General features: G+C 34.4%; 1 protein-coding gene across 1 annotated transcript; it reads left to right on the forward strand.

Annotated features, from left to right (window-relative positions):
* Positions 1-1,023: 1,023 nt before the first annotated feature.
* On the forward strand, positions 1,024-6,620 carry LOC114752771 (SEC12-like protein 2). Its single transcript, XM_028941473.1, has 10 exons — positions 1,024-1,413; positions 1,860-1,951; positions 2,166-2,316; positions 3,578-3,669; positions 3,819-3,918; positions 5,383-5,458; positions 5,541-5,661; positions 5,783-5,899; positions 5,989-6,056; positions 6,334-6,620. Exons 1-10 carry the CDS (start codon positions 1,132-1,134, stop codon positions 6,441-6,443), a joined length of 1,209 nt encoding a protein of 402 aa, XP_028797306.1. The 5' UTR covers positions 1,024-1,131; the 3' UTR covers positions 6,444-6,620.
* The last annotated feature ends 12,017 nt before the right edge of the window (positions 6,621-18,637 follow it).

Genomic DNA, 18,637 nt, shown 5'->3' on the forward strand with positions numbered 1-18,637 from the left:
TATTCAATAAAAAAAATGCTGTTTTGATAAAAGAAAAAATGTTATAAATAAAAAAAAACTGTTTTCCAACCTTAGAGAATAATAATATTATTAAAAATTCAATAAATTATGATTTAAATAAATATGACAAGAAAAAGAGCAAGTAAATTTAAATTTGATAAAGTAAATCCAGATTTTCTCATCAAATTTGAATTTTTTTAAGCATATTCAAATTTCTCTATACAAATTCTAATTTCATGCACGATATTCAAAATTTTGCACAAAATTCTAATTATGCTCAGTCTTTTTATTCACGAAACAAAGTATGTTGACACATAAAAATGGCAATAAAAGATCAATTTACTTAACTCAAATAGCATGGCTATCGTGTTAGATTTTTTCCTAGACGTTTCAGAATATTCAAAGTAACAAACAGACTTAAAACTTTTTCATTGTATATGAATGAATACACACACACACAAGTTTTCATATACCAACTTTCTGAGTCATATGAAGATATTAATTGGCGAGCAGTGAAGTAGCTAAGAGTGAATAATGGAAGGGCGAAGCATATAGGTAAATACGATGATGTTATGGCGTTCGTCTACATTAGTGATGTTGATGATGAGAGTGTAAGAAGGTGGCACCAAGGTTGAAGAAAGATAGAGAGACGTTCAGGACATGATCACCAATAGGTATTCCATTATTACTCTCCAGCCAAGCACTAGACATACTCCATAATCAAAACTTTTGGAGGCAAATGGATCAATCAGTCTTTAGCATAGACGACTGATAATTTGTTCCCATCACTTTTGGCGGGAACAAATTTTCAGCTCTTTAAAGGAAAATCATGTCCTAGATTTCATTTCTTTTCTGCCTCTTCTTTGAACCAAAGCTCGCCCGTTGCCAATAAAAAATCTTGATTACCAAACAGGCCCTTAAGACATTGGGTTTGTGGGCGAATATTTAATAGTGCTGCACGCACTTAATCCTATCTTTTATTCCGTTAACCAAATCATTCAAAGAGCATATATTGCCTTTGTTTAGCACAAAAATGCTGTTGTTGCGGGAAAAGGATGAGCTCTAAAATCAGCCTGGAACGTTGATGCGAAAGAATAGTCAGAAGCACCTAGAGCCAAGAAAAGAGAGAAAATGGTTGGAAGCGGTGTAGCAGTTCCTCCAAATCTGAAGAAATACGGCGTTCCTTCCTACTCAGTAGCATGGATCCCACCAAATGTTATCAAATCAGTATTGAATCAAACGACTGGTGAAGCCTCTAACAACGCCGAGAGCTCCATGCCTCTCCCACCCGAGCAGTTCGGGGAGCACTTCCTTGCGATCACTGGTGGTGGTGGTGAAGGCAGTAGTGGTATTCCCAATGCCGTGTTGCTTGCACATTTTGATGTCGCGTCTAATTCTCTATCTGATCAGCCAGTATGCTACTCTCTTGCTCTCTCGATTCTGAATTCTTATGGATTTGATTTGGCCTGTGTTTTTTGATTTGAAACTAGAGGAATTAGATCTGAGTTTTTTTTTTCTGATTTTTGTCATGAGGTTCATAGCTGATTCATGCGTGTTTTGATGAAACTATATGAATTTAGGCTCGTCTTAGTGGTGTGGTGATGAAAGTTGATTGGGCTGCTTTTCTGTTATGTTTTCCTCACTCCCATGGATTATGAAATCGAGTTGTTTAGATTGCATGAATTTGTATGTTTTGCTGCATTTTGACGTGACCTGTTTGAGAAAATTGTTCAACATCAAATGGTTTAGTGATTTTTGTAATGAAAATCTAAGATTGTAGAAAGATATCATTAAAAGCATGTGGCTTGTGCTTATCTAATTCTGCCCTTATTGTTTGGGTAATTTCTTCAATATTACAGGTGGGTAGGCTTGGAACTGATTCCGAGTTGCCTTATAGAATGGCACTTCACCCCGGTGATGGCATTATTTGTGCGATGCCAAAGGGTTGCAGGTATATTGCTTCTCATATTTTCCTTGTTTGCTCAAGTTGTCTCCTTCGTAAAAATATTAGTTTATATCATAATACATTGAGGAGAAGTTGTTGTAAATCTGAAAGTTTAATCTAAATGCGCACTAGGCAAGATATTAATTTTTAATACACTAGTGGAACTTCATTATCTCCAGCTTTGAAACATTATGACATGGATTGTGTATTGTTCATGCAGATGGTTTGAATGGGAGCAAAACAGGAGTGCAGAAAATCATAAGTTACGTCTAAAGGTTTCTGATAAAGTACTCAATGAGTTAGAGGATGTCGGGCAGCAGTTAGCTCTGGTGTTTGACAATGATGGCACTATGCTAGCTGTTGGTGGGGAGGTAAAGTATTTTCATTATGAAAATAATACTGCTTATAACCAGGAAAAGACTGTGCAACTTGAAACAAATAAAGGCTGTGCAGAAGCATCTCAACTAATTCTCTGTTACTGCTATTCTATTTTATTCAATGTGCTGTGTGGATCCATGGTCTTCAAGAGTCAGTAATAAATGCCACAAATTTTAACCAATATTTCCTCAAAGACAGAGCAGTGCCAATGTGGTATTGTTATTTAAAAAAGAAGCGGATGAGTCTTCAACATTGTCTCCCCCCCCCCCCCCCAAAAAAAAAAAAAAACCAGCGAGAAACAGGAAGAGAAAGGAAAAAATTTAACATAATGGTTATTGTAGATTGTTGAGGAGGTTTGGATGACTGCTACCATATTTGATAAAACGTCAATCCATATGTCATGTTTTTAACTCTTATGTCAGCTTTACAATCTTGAGTTTATGCATACTATGAAGATATACGTATGTCATATTTTATATTTTGAATTATTTTCCACTTATTATTGAATCTCATGATGATATGATTTACAATTCACAACTTGGAAGCATATGTATTAATTCAAAATCCAATCAAAACGGATGCCTGCGAAAAAATAGAAGTCGTGTTGTATGCTTGGTGTTTTCTTCTTTAGTATAGTAATATATATGTCGAGAAAGATTTCACCTCACAAGCTTAGAGTATTAAGAGAAGGCTATGATGGTTTTCTATATGTTTCAACATACCTCTTTGCTTCAAACCAATTGGGTATAGAGTATACACATAGCACATGTCTACCATGTCCCTAAAATTGAATTTAATTAGGAGAACGAATGAAGTTCATATCAAACTCTTGAGCCTCCACCACCTGGTCAAAAAGGCTCTGTTAACATTTTTTTTATGTTAATATCTTGAACAGAAAAAAAAAAAAAAAAGTGCTATTACGTTCTCTTGTTTCTATTAATTCTTGAACAATTTTAGATTTATTATAATTTGTATAAGAAGGATTTTGTATTTTTATTATTGGAATATTTGGTGGATGGAACAAAGAAGGTTAGAACTTCGTAGCAACATGAAAGTTTTGTAGTGATATGGAACTTGGAAGATTTAGTTGGAGCTGAATGCTTGTGTTTTCAGGGTGTTTCCTTATCTTTAGATGCCTTATGAGCAAGAATTTTGTTTCAAGCTTCATTTGACAAACCAAGTACAAGGTATGGAGTGTCTGTTTTGATAAAGGATTGGCATGCTATATGATTTTCTGATTTTGGTGCAGTACAGGATGGCAATCTGAGGGCTTTCAAGTGGCCTAGCATGAAAATTATTCTCAATGAGACTAAGGCTTATTCAACAGTAAAAGACTTACATTTCAGGTTTGTTGTTTAGCAATATTATGGAGATTTTACTTTTTAATTGAATACTACAAAGAAAAGAAGAAAAGGTTCTCGGAAGCAAGAAAAGAGAAGTTCTGTTTTATCGTTGATGAGGGTTTCCCTTATAATCTGATTTCATTGTCTTGCAGCTCTGATGGTAAACTGCTTGTCTCTTTAGGAAGTGGTGGCCCGTGCAGAGTTTGGGATGTTTCCTTATCAACGGTCCTAACTTCCATGTCAAGTAAAAATGTGAGCAATTTATTGTCACTTACAGAAAGAATGTTAAGTTGACTATAGGGTTTAAACTAATGCGAGTGACATTGGGTATACAATGAACTGCACACCACTATTGGCAATGAGTAAGTAATGAAATGTGGAATCTATAAATTAAATATTAAATAATTGGTAGAATGAAAACATGTGCAGTCTCTGCTTTTTGAAGGCTGAATAATTTATGATACTTCAAAATTATATGTTACAAAACTATATAATTATTGTTGGTAATGCTAATTTTTTATGGTCTTGTCATCATTTCCTGTGGAGCATCATTGCTCTCCAGTATCTACTAATTGATTGGTAGATAGCTTTACAAGGTAAGTTAGAAGAAGGTGATCTTTCATAGTTGTCTTTTCTGACTACTGCATCAGATGGAAGTGATTTGTACATCAACACATAACAAACAACTGGTGTTTTGATCAGAAGTATTCTAACTACCTCATCTGACTGACATATACTCCTTGGCTAGGCATCTGTCTGTTTCTTATCTTCGCATTCCTCAATTCTGGAGTGATGTTGCTTACACACACACACACACACACGGACTGGACTTGTTAATTGATACTAAAAAGAGCATAAGATCATAAAGTGACTTTGAGAAACAAAGAGAATCAATATCCAATGGTAGAGCGGGTGATTATACAAGTCATTGATATCAAGATAAGATATAAAATTTACCACATGCTATATTATCCACCAGTCATGAATATCTAGCTCATTAAGCTCTGTCGAATATGTGGGAGACCAAATTATTAGTTAAATGAAAAGCAAGAAAGGATAGGATGAAAGAAAACTGATGGCATATATCAAGAGAATAGTTACTAGTACCTTCGATTTTTAATATAAGAGCTGGTTGACCAAATTGAGCATATTAAGAAAAATAGTTAAGTTAGTTATTTGTAATAAATAAGTATTGTATTTTTTAAAATATTCTTGTTAATCAAGTATATTGGTGAGAATTACTATTATTATAAGGACCAACTTGGAAAAAATAGATAAATATAAGAGACAAAGTGAATTGAGGTCTTATAATTAGAACCAAAATAAAAGTTAAACGAGCTGTTATATTAAGGACCGGAAGTAGTATGAAATTAAAAAAAAAAAAAACACCTTACATTCTTTGACAAATTTTCATCTCATGTCACACGTATGACGTATATGTATCCTAATTGTAGCCAAACTGTTTAAGAAGTATTATGGAATATCCCTCATGTATCTGCATAGAAATGATAGTTATAATCATCGAGATCTAGCCAAAATGTACTAGAAGGTTTTAATTCCCCCCCCCCCCCCACCGTTACACTGGTCAATGGGTAATGTTCTGAACTGCATTCATTGACCATAAGACAGTATAGTGCTTTAGATCATCCTTTTTTCAGTAATCATCTGACTTTTCAGTATTTGTATCGTAATCATATTTTGTTAACTACCATGCAGGGTGAGGTTTTTAGCTCTTGCAGATTTTCTCGATTTAGCGATAGGACCCATGTCTTGTATATTGCTGCCATGACAGGTATATGCTCACTGGATTAGAAGTAATCTAAGGGTAGTCATGTTTAATTTAATTGAAAACTATTTTATTGCTGGATATATAGACAAAGGCGGGAGCATTCTGACATGGGATGCAAAAACTGGGGCAAGGATTGGTTCGAAGCATATTATTCGTGATGCAATCTCTGCATTTAATGTCTCAACTGATGGAAAGTTAGTTGCATGGTAAGTAATCTGATACATCTTTTCTAGTGGTCAATAAAGATAGGTTAAAAAAGATAAAACAGGAGTGTGCGTGAAACTTGTCCAGAACTTATCTATTCTGTTTTGGTGGGTTGACATGCAGTGGAACACCTTCAGGAGACGTTGTGATCGTGAATTCGACAAATATGCAGATTCTGTCAATGATTAAAAAGGCTCACCTTGGAATAGTAACTGCGTTAGCTTTCTCCCATGATTCAAGGTTTGAAACCAATATATTGTTACTGTTTTTACTTGGAACTAGAAGTTTGCATATAGAAAGTTACTGATGGTTTTGACTCTTGAGTACAGGGTGTTGGCTTCTGTATCCTTTGATTCAAGTGCAAGGGTTACTGTAATTGAGGAGAAGCAGAAAAGTGGTATGTGCATATTTAAAATTAAAGTAGCTTGATAACTGAATCAAGTCCCTGGTTCTGTTATACGATTACTGTAAATGGGTCTCGCATGTTTTGGTTAATCTTTCATGAAACCAAATATTAGTTTAGAGTACCTTATCCAACTGCACAACTTAATGCGCTGAACTTTTAGTGGTTTGTTTTCAAGCCTAACTTCTCAAAGGGTTGTTGGAAAGTCTTAGATTTATGGCTGTTGAGACTTTCATGATCATTATTTATACGTGTGTTAATTTCTTTTCAGGAGGATTGAGCTTATGGATTGCTGTACTCATCATCATACTCGCAATAGCTGCCTACTTCCTGAGACCTCAAGGCATTGACAAGTTGGAGTTATCTTTTCTTCGAAATTGACGTGTAATGTTAGCTAAAAAGGTTTGTAAATGTAACAGCATGGTTTCTATGCGTGTTTGATTTTGGGGATGTAGATATCTTTTTAAGTTCACATCATATTGAGTGATGTACTTCAGAACTCCCTTAACTTGTTTATAGGTAATAACATAATCAGAATTATCACTTACAATTGTTAAATTCAGCAAGACTAGGTTGTAATTTCAATAAGAACTAATAAAAATTTTAAAAAGGGTACCTTTAATGAATTATTTAAAACCCCTCATATGACAGCATTTGCGCCATTTGGAGGGGCTGCTGGAAGAACTTGTGGCTCTATCTGTAAGTCTCAGTTGAAATTTAACTAACTATTATCAAAAGTATTGATTTTATAATAATTATTACTCCTCTAGTTTTTTTTTTATAAGATCTAATTGTTAAGTTGATTTTGATTTTGATTTTAAATATAAAACATATTTCTTATATTTATCAATTTTTTTAAAAAAATTATTCATATTAATACTTCTTCGATCATAACCAAGTATGAGAGAGAGATGATATTAAGAAAAAATGGTTATCGTATGGTGTTTTAGGAAAAAAAACGTTATATTTCTTATAATTAACTAAGTTACCAGCTCAAAAAAAAAAATCTAATTTTCTTAATCTAATCAAATTAGTTAAATAGATTTTATGTGAAGGATCGGAGGAGTTTTTTTTTTTTTGGTCAAAACAGTCAATTTTATTAATAAGCAAAAAAGGATACAAACACCAATAGCCGAGGCCAAGAGAAAACACTCAAAAAAGCCTAAGATACAACCTACCACACAGAAAGCTAACCAGAAAAGCAAATACAGCAAAGAACGAAATAAAACTAGAAACTTAGCCTATACCAGTCCTAATCTCCACTGCAGGCTCCCTAGGTTCCAAATCCTTCCTCAGCAACTCAGTCAGAGAGGTTGGTGGTTTTGACAACCATCCTTGCGGTACCAATCCCCTCATAATTTGAGCTGCCAGCCAATCAGCAGCACAATTCCCACTCCTTGCTACCAGAGACACTTCCACATCCTCAAAATGTGAAGTCTGCAACAAGCTAATGCATTTCATCACAATATCCTCACAAGACCATTCACAACCCTTGGCTTCTTTCCTTCGTACCCTATAGTATAAATCCTGGCAATCCATCTCAATAATCAGATTACCTCCCCACCACAGGTCTCTATTATCTAGGGCCTCCAGCAAGCCCAGGCTTTCTGCCATAAATGCAGAATTAGCATCCACCATTCTCCCAATTCCTCCCAAAAATCTACCAGCCCAATCCCTACTGATCAAACCAATGGCAGCCTTCCTTGTTTTTGCACAATAAGCAGCATCTATGTTCACTTTTACTGTCCCTGTCATTGGTCTTTTCCAAATTAGTTGACGATCAAAATCCTGTTTCACTGTTATAATATTTCTCTTCCTTTCTGTCGCTTCCCAGTGATCTCTAACCAACCTCAGAGCTCCTGCAACACACAAAAAGGCATCAGTGTCCACATGTTCAAACATGAACTTGCACCTAGCTTTCCATATTCCCCAGCAGATGCTACTAAAGATAGCTCTTTCGTAATCTTGGGTCTTATCGCCTTTTTTAAACCAATCCTCCAGCCATCTATCAATTCTGAAGTTCCCCAGATTTTCAAACTTCAGAGTCAAAGGGGAGCCAAACCAGCATTGTACTGTCCATAGGCATAGAAAAAGAGCATGCTCAACTGTTTCTACACTCACTTTACATATTTCACATTTTGGATCCAAAGAGCATTTCTTCTTGAAAAGAGATTCCTTGGTTGCTAAAGCTCCATTCACTACCCTTCATAAAAAATGCAGAACTTTAGGAGGCATCTTGACCTGCCAAATTCCATTCCACAAGGTTTTTGAAGGTTTATAAGAGCCACTAGGGTCAAAAATCTTCTTGCCCTCTTCCTGCTTCAAAGCCACCTTATAGCCCCATTTCACAGCATAAGTCCCATCCCTACTATTTTTCCAGATGAGTTTATCAACAGCATTGATCGCTGGCATTCTGGTTTTACTGATCTCATCCTTTTCCTCAACCGTAAACCAATCATCAACCCCATCAAAACACCACTGCCCATCTTTCATTAAATCCTTCACTCGAAGATTCTTCATTTCTTCTGCTAAATCTCTACTTCTCAACCTTCCATCCACTGAATTCTGCAACCAGCTATCAGTAAAAACTTTTATTTTTTCACCACTTCCTAGTTTCCACCCCAGGTCTTTCCTCAACAGTTCCCTACCTTCTAAAATGCTGGTCCATCCCCAGGAGGCTTTACTTCCTTTTTTAGCTTGCATGAAATCCGTTTTAGCAAAGTAAGCTCCTTTCAAAATCCTACACCAAAGATCATCCGGGTTTTGAATGATTCGCCAAGCAGTCTTGGCCAGTAGAGCTTTATTAAATGCCTCCAAACTTCTAAATCCCATGCCTCCCTCACTCTTCATCTTGCTCATGACTTTCCAGGCTTTCCAATGTATTCTTCCCTCATGTTCTTTCTGTCCCCCCCAGAATTTGGAGATCATGCTATCCAAATCACTACAAACTTTCTTTGGAAACATAAAGCAGGTCATAGGGTAGATTGGAATAGTGCTGGCTACTGCTTTAATGAGCACTTCTCTTCCTGCAAAGCTTAGTAACTTTTGCTTCCATCCTTGTAGTTTTTTCCCCATTTTGCACTTCATAAAAGATAAAGCTTCCACCTTCGATTTGCCCCAGATCATAGGAAGTCCAAGATACTTACCAGGATCCACACAATCATTAATCCCTAATTCCTCATAAACATCCAATTTTACAGCCTCACAGATGTTTTTTGAAAAGAAAACACAGGATTTTTCCAGATTTATCGCCTGACCAGAAGCCTTACAATAGCAGTCCAGAATTTTCTTCAGCCTTCTACAGTTTTGTCTTTTTGCATTGATAAAGAAGAGGGCATCATTTGCAAAGAAACAATGAGATAGCTCTGGACATCTGCTAGCTAACTTAATTCCTTTTAACCTTCCACTTTCCACATGCCTCTGAATCATAATGGATAATACATCAGCAGCTAAAATGAAAAGATAAGGAGATAATGGATCCCCTTGTCTAATCCCTCTTCCCATCCTGATTCCTGCTACCTGCTTCCCTGAAACAATCAAATTTAAGCTAGCAGAGGTCACACACTGCATTATCCAACCAATCCACTTTTCTCCAAACCCCATTTTTCTCATCACCTCTTCAATGAAGCACCATTCTAATCTGTCATAGGCTTTCCTCATGTCAATCTTCATTGCCATTTCAACCTTCCTTCCTTTTTTCTTATTCTTCAAATAGTGGAAAGCTTCATGAGCAATAATCAGATTATCTTGTATCAACCGACCAGCCACAAAAGCTCTTTGATTTTGCGTAGTAGTTTTCATCAGCACCACCTTAATTCTATTAGACAGAATCTTTGAAATTATTTTGTAAGCAAAATTACAAAGTCCAATGGGTCTAAATTGACCCACACTATCAGCCTTTTCCACCTTTGGTATTAGTACCACATTTGTTTTATTCAGAGGCTTTAAGCTGGCATTATTCATAAAGAAATCTTGCACCATTTCTACTACTTCTTGATTAACCTCACCCCATGAAGCTTGAAAAAATAAGCCAGAGTATCCGTCAGGGCCTGGTGCTTTCGAGCCATTTAATTGGAAAGCTGCTCCTTTAATCTCTTCGATTGTGACATTTCTTCCTAGCATTTCATTATCTTCTTCTGTCACATTCTTTTGAATGTACTGTAATGCTTCCTCCATGTCTCTTACTCCTTCTGAAGCAAATAACTCAGAATAGAACTGAGCAAATGTAGAATTGATTTCCTCCTCTTTTTCTATCCATTCACCATCTTCTCTTTTCAATCTGGTCACTTTATTTCTGGCTCTTCTCTGCAAAGTACTAGTGTGAAAGAACCTTGTGTTTCTATCTCCGGATTGCAACCAGTTGACCCTAGATCGCTGCCACCAGAATTTTTCTTCTCTATCCCAAGCCTTTTCAATTTCTCTAATGATCTCTTCAGCCTCTATTTTCCCTGCTTCAGTCATATAGCCCTTCTGGCAGGTCTCAAGCTTCTCGGTCAGCAACCTCACTGTCTTCCTGGCATTGGGAAAAACTTCTTTTCCCCATTTAGTAAGGACAAGGCTTAATTTCTCTAATCTGCAAACCAACTCTTCCACTTTAGTATCTTCATTCCTTCTTCTCCAATTCCAACCTCTTCTAACTACCGCCAGAAACTCCTCATGTTCTGCCCAAATTGCTTCAAATCTGAAAACCTTTGGGATAAAGTTCTGTCTATGATCGCAATCCACAAGGAGTCAATGATGATCAGATCCAACAGGCTCTACAACGATAACCAAGGCATTTTGAAAGTTTTCTCTAAATTCACAATTTGCTACTGCTCTATCAAGCCTTTCTTTCACATGCTCCTCCCCAAGTCTCCTATTATTCCAAGTGAATTTAGATCCTTGATATCCCAAATCCATCAACTCACAATCTGCTAACATGCACTGGAAGTTTAGAACTCTCCTTATATTGATAGGCAATCTTCCCAATTTTTCTGTTGCAGATATAACATCATTGAAGTCTCCCACACAGAGCCAACTATTCCTTATGTTTGCAGCAAAACTCCTCATTTTGTTCTAGACCATCATTTTTCTCTCATCTGTTGGTGCACCATAGATAAAGGTAATGTAACCAGGAACTTTGCTTGCTTTAGATTTCACCGAAGCATGAATAAGATTCGTTGAGTTGAACCAGATATTCAGCTCTATTTCCTTTGTCCACCAAAGAGCCAAACCACCTCCTGTACCCCTAGGCTCAACATAGAATTCTTCTTCCATACCACATTGCTTCTTTAATTTTCTTAACCTTCCACCATCTCTCCTTGTTTCCATTAGGAAGATTATTGAGGGTTTTAATCTTAGACTTTCCTCCCTCAGTTTTTTGACTGTCAAGGCTCTTCCTAGACCTTGACAGTTCCAAGAAAGTAGCTTCATGTTTCCTTGGTGGCTGTTTGAGGCCAGCCACCAAGACCTTCAGCAGACATCAACTTCACATTGTCACCATTAGGAATCCACTCCTCAGAGCCTTCAGCTTTCTCCTTTATTGTTGCTCTCCTATGTACTCTTGAATTTCCATTCCCCCTACCACCTCTTCTTATTAATTTTTTTACTGCCTTAACACTTCTCCTTCCCTCATCTGTTGAAGCTTCAAACCTGGGCACTTCATCAGTTACCATCACGTGCTCAAAATTCAGTTTCCTCCTCTTAATCATTTGGTTCTCAGTATTTTCCTCAAAGGTTCTCTTCAGTTTCACCCTTTTCAGACCAGTTGTAACTTCTGACATTGGTGATTTCGAACCATAAACCACAATCGCTTTAGACAAGTCCACTTTATCTTCCTTTATGACATTCTCCAACCTTTTTCTGTTTGGACTTTCCTTTATGGCCTTTCTACTATCTTCTGCTTCATAAAATACTTCCCCACTCACCTTTACTTCACTTTGTTTCTCCTTTCCCTTACTGTTCTCATTTTGATTCATTGCATTTTCCTTGCCTCCATCAAGATCTACAGAGGCATTCTTTAGTGGTATATTATTTTCTTTGCTGCATTTTCCATCGTCTCTTAATAGCTTTTTACTTTCAACAGCTCTGAATCTTCCTTGCCCTGGTCCTTCATACTCCTCCCATTCATCAATGCAATGAATTAATCCTTCCTCCAAGGTTTTAATTCCTAGAGTGCTCAACCATCCTCCAAATTTTCTCTCTGTGTTTTCCACATCAGTATCTCTACTAGGACACATTCTCATATCATGTCCAATTCTACCGCAGACAAAGCAAAAATTCTGCAATCGTTCATATTTTGCTTTGATCCAGACCGGCTCCTTATTTGGTCTAGGCGTCCACATTCCAGATATCAGCGGTTTCTGGATATCTACAACCACTCTAGTCCGTAGAAAACTTCTAACCAGTAGTTCCTTCTTTCTCGGATTCTCTATTAGTTTTACATCACCAATCATCGAACCAATAATCTCAGCATTCTCTACATCCATTACTTCTAATGGCAGATCGTGAAATTGAATCCAAAATGGAGATTTATTGAAATCAATTTCATTAAAAGTCATAGAGTCTTTCCACAATTGTACATTCAACAGAGTACCTTGTATCGACCAAGGACGGCCTCGTAGTATGCGATCGCGTTCCTCCTTCCTTCTAAATTCAAAGATGAAGGCATTTCGGTCTACTTTAGAAATCTCTAAATCCTCATTCCTCATTAGATTCCATCCCTTCCTGATCATCTGAATCACCGTTTGCTTATTCATGTTTTTGTCTGTAATCAACTTACCAGCCAGAGTTCCACCATAGAATTTCTTCTATTCCTTCTTCTTCCATACCAAGTTCACCTCCAAACCTCCTCTCTGGCCGTTTCCTCCCTCCTTCGAACCTTCTTTCATTTTAGATCCTTACCTTTCTGAGTTATCGCAGTGTACAATACCTCAGAACACTCTTTCTTCCTCCGTCGCAGTGGGCGACGGATCACACTGATCACTATCGGCAAGATAACTGCCGTAACAAACTCTCACGGGGAGAGAGAAAAGCTCTCACGAGGAGAGAGACGTCGGATCGGAGGAGTATTATAGTGCTTATATTTGTAGTAGTAGAGTCTAATTGATTTAGAGAAAGTGTGATTATAAAATCATTATTGGTTTATTGACTCGTATTTATGCTTAAGTCACCGCAAGAAAATTTTAGACAGATTAGAGAGATAAAGGGAGAAGGCAAGGAGACAAAATGGTGTATAGAGTAGAGACAGGAAGGAGCAAAGAGATGGTGGGAAGAGTAAGGATAGCAATTTGAAAAATACTATAAATTCATTAAATTATTGGACTTTCAAATTAGTTTTGCTCTCTGACAGTGTAGATATCTTGCTTGCCCTGCTTTTTATTGGATAATTGGATAATTGAATTATATGTGAAATCAAGTAGTTTGACTAATCTCTACGTAAATCTAAAGAACTTGTCACAATGATAAGATAGGGTGAAAAACCTAACATCAGCCATTAATATTATAACGATATGGAGTACCATTGCTAGTACGATTTCAAATTAATTTTTTATTTTCTTTTGTTTTAGTACACAAAGTAAATAAAATAAAATAATTGAAAAAAAAATAACTTTAGTTTAAAAATAGGCTTAAGATGCATCTAGCACTTCGAAGTATTTTTTCAGGTATATCCAATACTCTTAAATATTTTGTAGTGCATTCATCACTTTTTATTGGATGCACCTTAACTCTTAAAAATATCCTCTATCTATGAATTACTAAATAACCAGAAACAATTATTACCATAAAACATTGGGAAAAGTAATATTTTGGTTTAATGTGCAGATTTGTTTTGAAAGTTTTGATTTACAAACACTAGGCACCTAGAATTTTTTTATGAGCAAATTTGTCTTGAAAATTTAAAATTATAATAATATTGCCTTTTACAATTAAAATAATAACGTTAATCGTTAATATTTTTAACAATAGATGACAATATTGTTATGATTTTAAACGTTTAGAGCAAATTAACTTCTAAAAAAAAATTTTGGATACCCAATGCTCCTAAATGAAATCATTCAAAGCAAATTTACACCTTAATCCTAAATCTTTTAGTCTTCAACTTTTAACTAACTTAAGGAGAATCACCATAAGGTTCCAAGAAAGAAATTTAATTGGTAAAGAAAATCTTAATAACAAGTGACTAGTTTGAGCTTGTTGTCTTTCCTACTCTGGGATTTATTATTGTATGCTCTTTAGTTATCAATAGACTTTAGGATAATTAAATCTCTTCTTTGAACCTGATTGTAATTCTCCTATTAGCTTATGACTTATTCCTTTAACTATGACTTAGCATAATTCAACCTTTGAATTTTTAACTTCCATATAACTCAATCACTTACCTTGTCAACTTCTTATACTATTACTCTTGTATCTATAAAGCTTAGTCACATGTGGCAAAAATGGCTTCCAACTTTGTTCTTTTTTATAAGCAACCTTAGACTTCATCATTTAAATAAAAAAGTTAGTTAAAGACAATAATAAGTAGAATTTAGGATTTTTTTTTGCAAAATATCTTTTATGCATAGGATAAAAAGTATAAGAAACAGAATAAAAAAATTATTATATTAAAAAAATTACAAAAAAAGAGAGAATATGTGATGAAGAGAGACAATGATTTTGGAAATGAGATAATAAACATGTTGAGTATTAAGATAAATAATTAATGTGGGTAAATTAGAAAATTTACCATAAAAATTTAAGATAAGTTATAAATTGCACTTATTTTATTATATTTAGGGATAAGATGATGATGATAGTTGTTGTTTATTTAAAAAAAAAAAAAAAAAGACGCGCAGAGTAAAATTTATATTTAAAAAAAAAAAACAGAGAGAGGAGGTGGCTTTCGCGAGGAAGAGTCCTTGGACCGATTGAATCCGCCCGAATAAAAATATGCACGATAACTGGATAGTGATGCATAGCGTATCGAGTCACAACTGTGATCCTTTGTTTATATATCCTGTGAACGAGTGAAGAAACACCCAAAACTTGATCCCACCACGCGCTGACATCCACACCCAAATCTAGTATCGAAGTCCAACACCGCACAATACACAATAATTTTATCAGATTCTTCAGGTTTCAGAAGAAAGACAGAGAGAAAGTTAATACTCCTCTTGTCCTTGATATTATATATAATTAATTAATTTAAATAAATTAAGGAAGTTAGTTAACTTAGTTAATATGATATATTTTTTCTAAAACACCTTAATTATTTTTCTTAATTCCCTCCCTCTCTCTCACTTGATTATTATTAAAAAAAAATATCAATACGGTTAATTTGACAAAAAATTGATAAACATATAAAATAGGTTTTACATATAGGACTAACATCCTATATTATAGACAGTAAGGTCCCGTTTGGTACGAAGTATTGAAAATGAAATATTAAGATTGTGATTGCAATTGAAAAAAATCATTAAAATAATATTTAGCATGAGTAATTGCTCATGATATGGGATTAAGCAAACCCATAGAAGTAGGATTGAGAAATACCACTTCCTCCCATAGTATTCTCCAATCCCACATATATGGGTTTGGCTAATCCTATATAACAAACAATCTCTTATTCTAAATACTCTTTTAATAGATTTTCTCAATTGTAATCACAATCTCAGTATCTTATTTTCAATACTTTCTACCAAATATAATCTAAGAGTACTTTTTTTTTATGTGGATTTACAATCAATAACATCAAAGAGATCCAGAGCCTTAGAAACAGAAGCCATGGCTTGGATCTTGGATCTGTATCTTTATAAGGAATGTTTGCATCATCTGCCAAGGCTTTACCTTTCCAGCCTTTTTTCTCCCTGATACCCCTCACGGCCTTGCTTGCAGAATCCAGAAGGGTCTCAAGCTCTCTCTCTAGCTATTTGGGTGGTTTCAATCAGAGCTCCGACCTTTTTAAAAAAAAAAAATTTTAAAAAAAACCATGCAGAGTGCTGAGTTGGAAGCCATTTTTGCCACACAGAACTGAGTTATGGATACGAGGATACTAATATAAAAAGTTGATGAGATAAGCAGAGTTGCAAGAGAGTTAACAATTTAAGAATTGAATCACACATAGTAACAATTAAAAGATTAAGTTATAAATAAATTAAAAATTAAAGAACTAAAAAATTAATTTTTTTCTAAATACACATCTTTTGTCTCAGAGTTAAGGTATGTCCAAATTTTGCAGTATTTTATCAAATACACTCAGCACCCTAAAATATTTTGTGATGTGTCTAGTATTTTGAAATATTTTTTCTAGATACATTCAATATCTTAAAATATTTTGAAGAATCATAAAAAAATTGAAAATTGAACTATTTTTCCAAAAATGAGAGGAAGTTGATAGGGGCATAGCGGACACCCCAGCCCCTTTGTACTGATCAATATGCAAATGATCTGTCTCATGAAATACTAACAAGAATTTCTATAAGTGAGGGTGTTTGGAAAACGCTAAATTTTAAAACAAATTTTTATGTAAATTGATAAAAATTATTTAAAAAAACCTAGTCGAAGCACCCCGTACAGAGAGAGAGAGTGCGCGCGCTGGAAACAGAATGTGTGCCTGTGCATGTAACGCGGTAGAACGTATTATTGGCTACCCCTGCGGTTGATGTGACGGATGGAGATGGAAAAGGGCCAGCGTGAAAATTTACTTTAGCTAAAAATATAACGACAGAATATGATTCCAAGCACAGTGAAATTTGCATACGCAAGTCTAAAATACTATTTTAAATAAAAAATTACTTCCTTGGTCTTCATGTTTTTCTAAAATGTTCTTATTAATTATTTATATGTATGTTATTCACAGAAAAGTTTAGAAAAAATTCTAAATTAGGAGACAGAGTTAATCGTTGTACTATGTTTGAATCAAAATAATGGAAGGATTAGAAAAATTATATTTTTTTATCAATTATAAACAATATAGTTTAATTTTTAGATTATGTAACGCATAGCCACACTAGTTTATTATGTAATTGTCCAAAAACTTTACGTCAAAGTGTAATGTTGGTGTTTTAACTTTATTAAATTTAGATTTATTTATTTAATTTTATAAAATATTCTTTCAGTCATTTAATCTATCTGATTAACAGGAAATATCTATAAATCCAAATCAATCCGCCTTTGTAATGAAAGATTCAACATCTCTTAAATAAACCTCAAATTTGAACATTATAAATTTGAAAATTAAATTGCACTAGTTTTGTTGTATAATTAGAGACTGTTTTGTTGTATAATTAGAGACTGCCGAGATCATTTAAATATACCAATTAATATAATACCTCCGATGATTAATATAAAAATCCATTTGATTTTTATTTTGTTCTAAATATAAGATCCCAGTTCATTTTATCTCTCATATTTATCTATTTTTTTAAGATAGTTATTATAATAATAATAATAGTTCTAACCAATACACGCTTGATTAGCAAGGATATTTTAAAAAAAATAATATTTATTTATTAAAAAATAACTAACTTATCTAATTTTTTTAATAAATTTAAACTAGTCAACTAGCTCTTATATTAAGTATAAGAAGCAATAAAAAAATAAGTGATAAAAAAAATACTCCTACTATCCTTAATTAAGGTAGCACATTATTGGAGGGTTGATCTTAATTCTAAATGTAACATTTATCTTTCATATTTATTATTTTCTCCCAAAACAACAACTATTAATACTCCCTCTACAAGGTGATGAGTTCTTCTTTCATTTCCAACAATAGTTGAAGCGAAAGATCATCCAAAATAATGCCATTTTAGGATACATGTGTTATATTTATTATAATGAATTAAATTAGCTAATTTTTTTAGGCTAATCAAATTAATTAAATAGGTCATATATTAAAATCAGAAGATTTTTTGGTCATTACTTGATTCGGAATACTAGCTACTAAATTACTCAGCTCTCACCATCAAGTCAAACTATGAAACGATAAAAAATGATGGTTAAAATTACATAAGTAAGTATTGCAAAAACTTTCAGTCGTAGATATTATTATGAGCTACTAAAGATTGTATTCTCTGATCCTAAATATAAGATTCTTATACTAATATATAAGGGTGTTATATTTATGATCAGAAGAGTAAATAATTGCTAAAAACCATTATGCATTGAGTTTAGTAAAAAGAGTTAGTCCTTTACAACATAACAAACCAAAACCGATAAGAGAGATATCCACATTTAATGATCGGCAGTGTTCCAAACAACATTAAATCCAATAAGAGAATATTTGTGCCTAGAAAAGAAAGAATTGTTAAAAAGTTTTGATGACAAGTGACAACTTGAAATTTATTATTATTTTTACTTTAAAACTTATTATTATAGCCTTAGGTGTTAACGAAACTTTTTTATCCTTGCTCTAATTCTCCCCCAGAAAATTACAGCCACTACTATTCACTCCTCCACTGATTGAGCAGCATAAATCCAAAAGAAGACAGCTGGCATAGTACGTACCGCCATGAGTTTTCTTCACACTTCACAGCATAGTGGAGACCACTCTTACAGTTTCACTTTAATATTACTTCATCTCCTCCAATCTTCAGTAACTCTCCGTGATACCAACC

Source organism: Neltuma alba, unplaced genomic scaffold (genome assembly GCF_004799145.2).
Source record: "Neltuma alba isolate B1F8T4 unplaced genomic scaffold, ASM479914v2 tig00007537_pilon, whole genome shotgun sequence".
In the NCBI taxonomy this organism is placed as follows: domain Eukaryota; kingdom Viridiplantae; phylum Streptophyta; class Magnoliopsida; order Fabales; family Fabaceae; genus Neltuma; species Neltuma alba.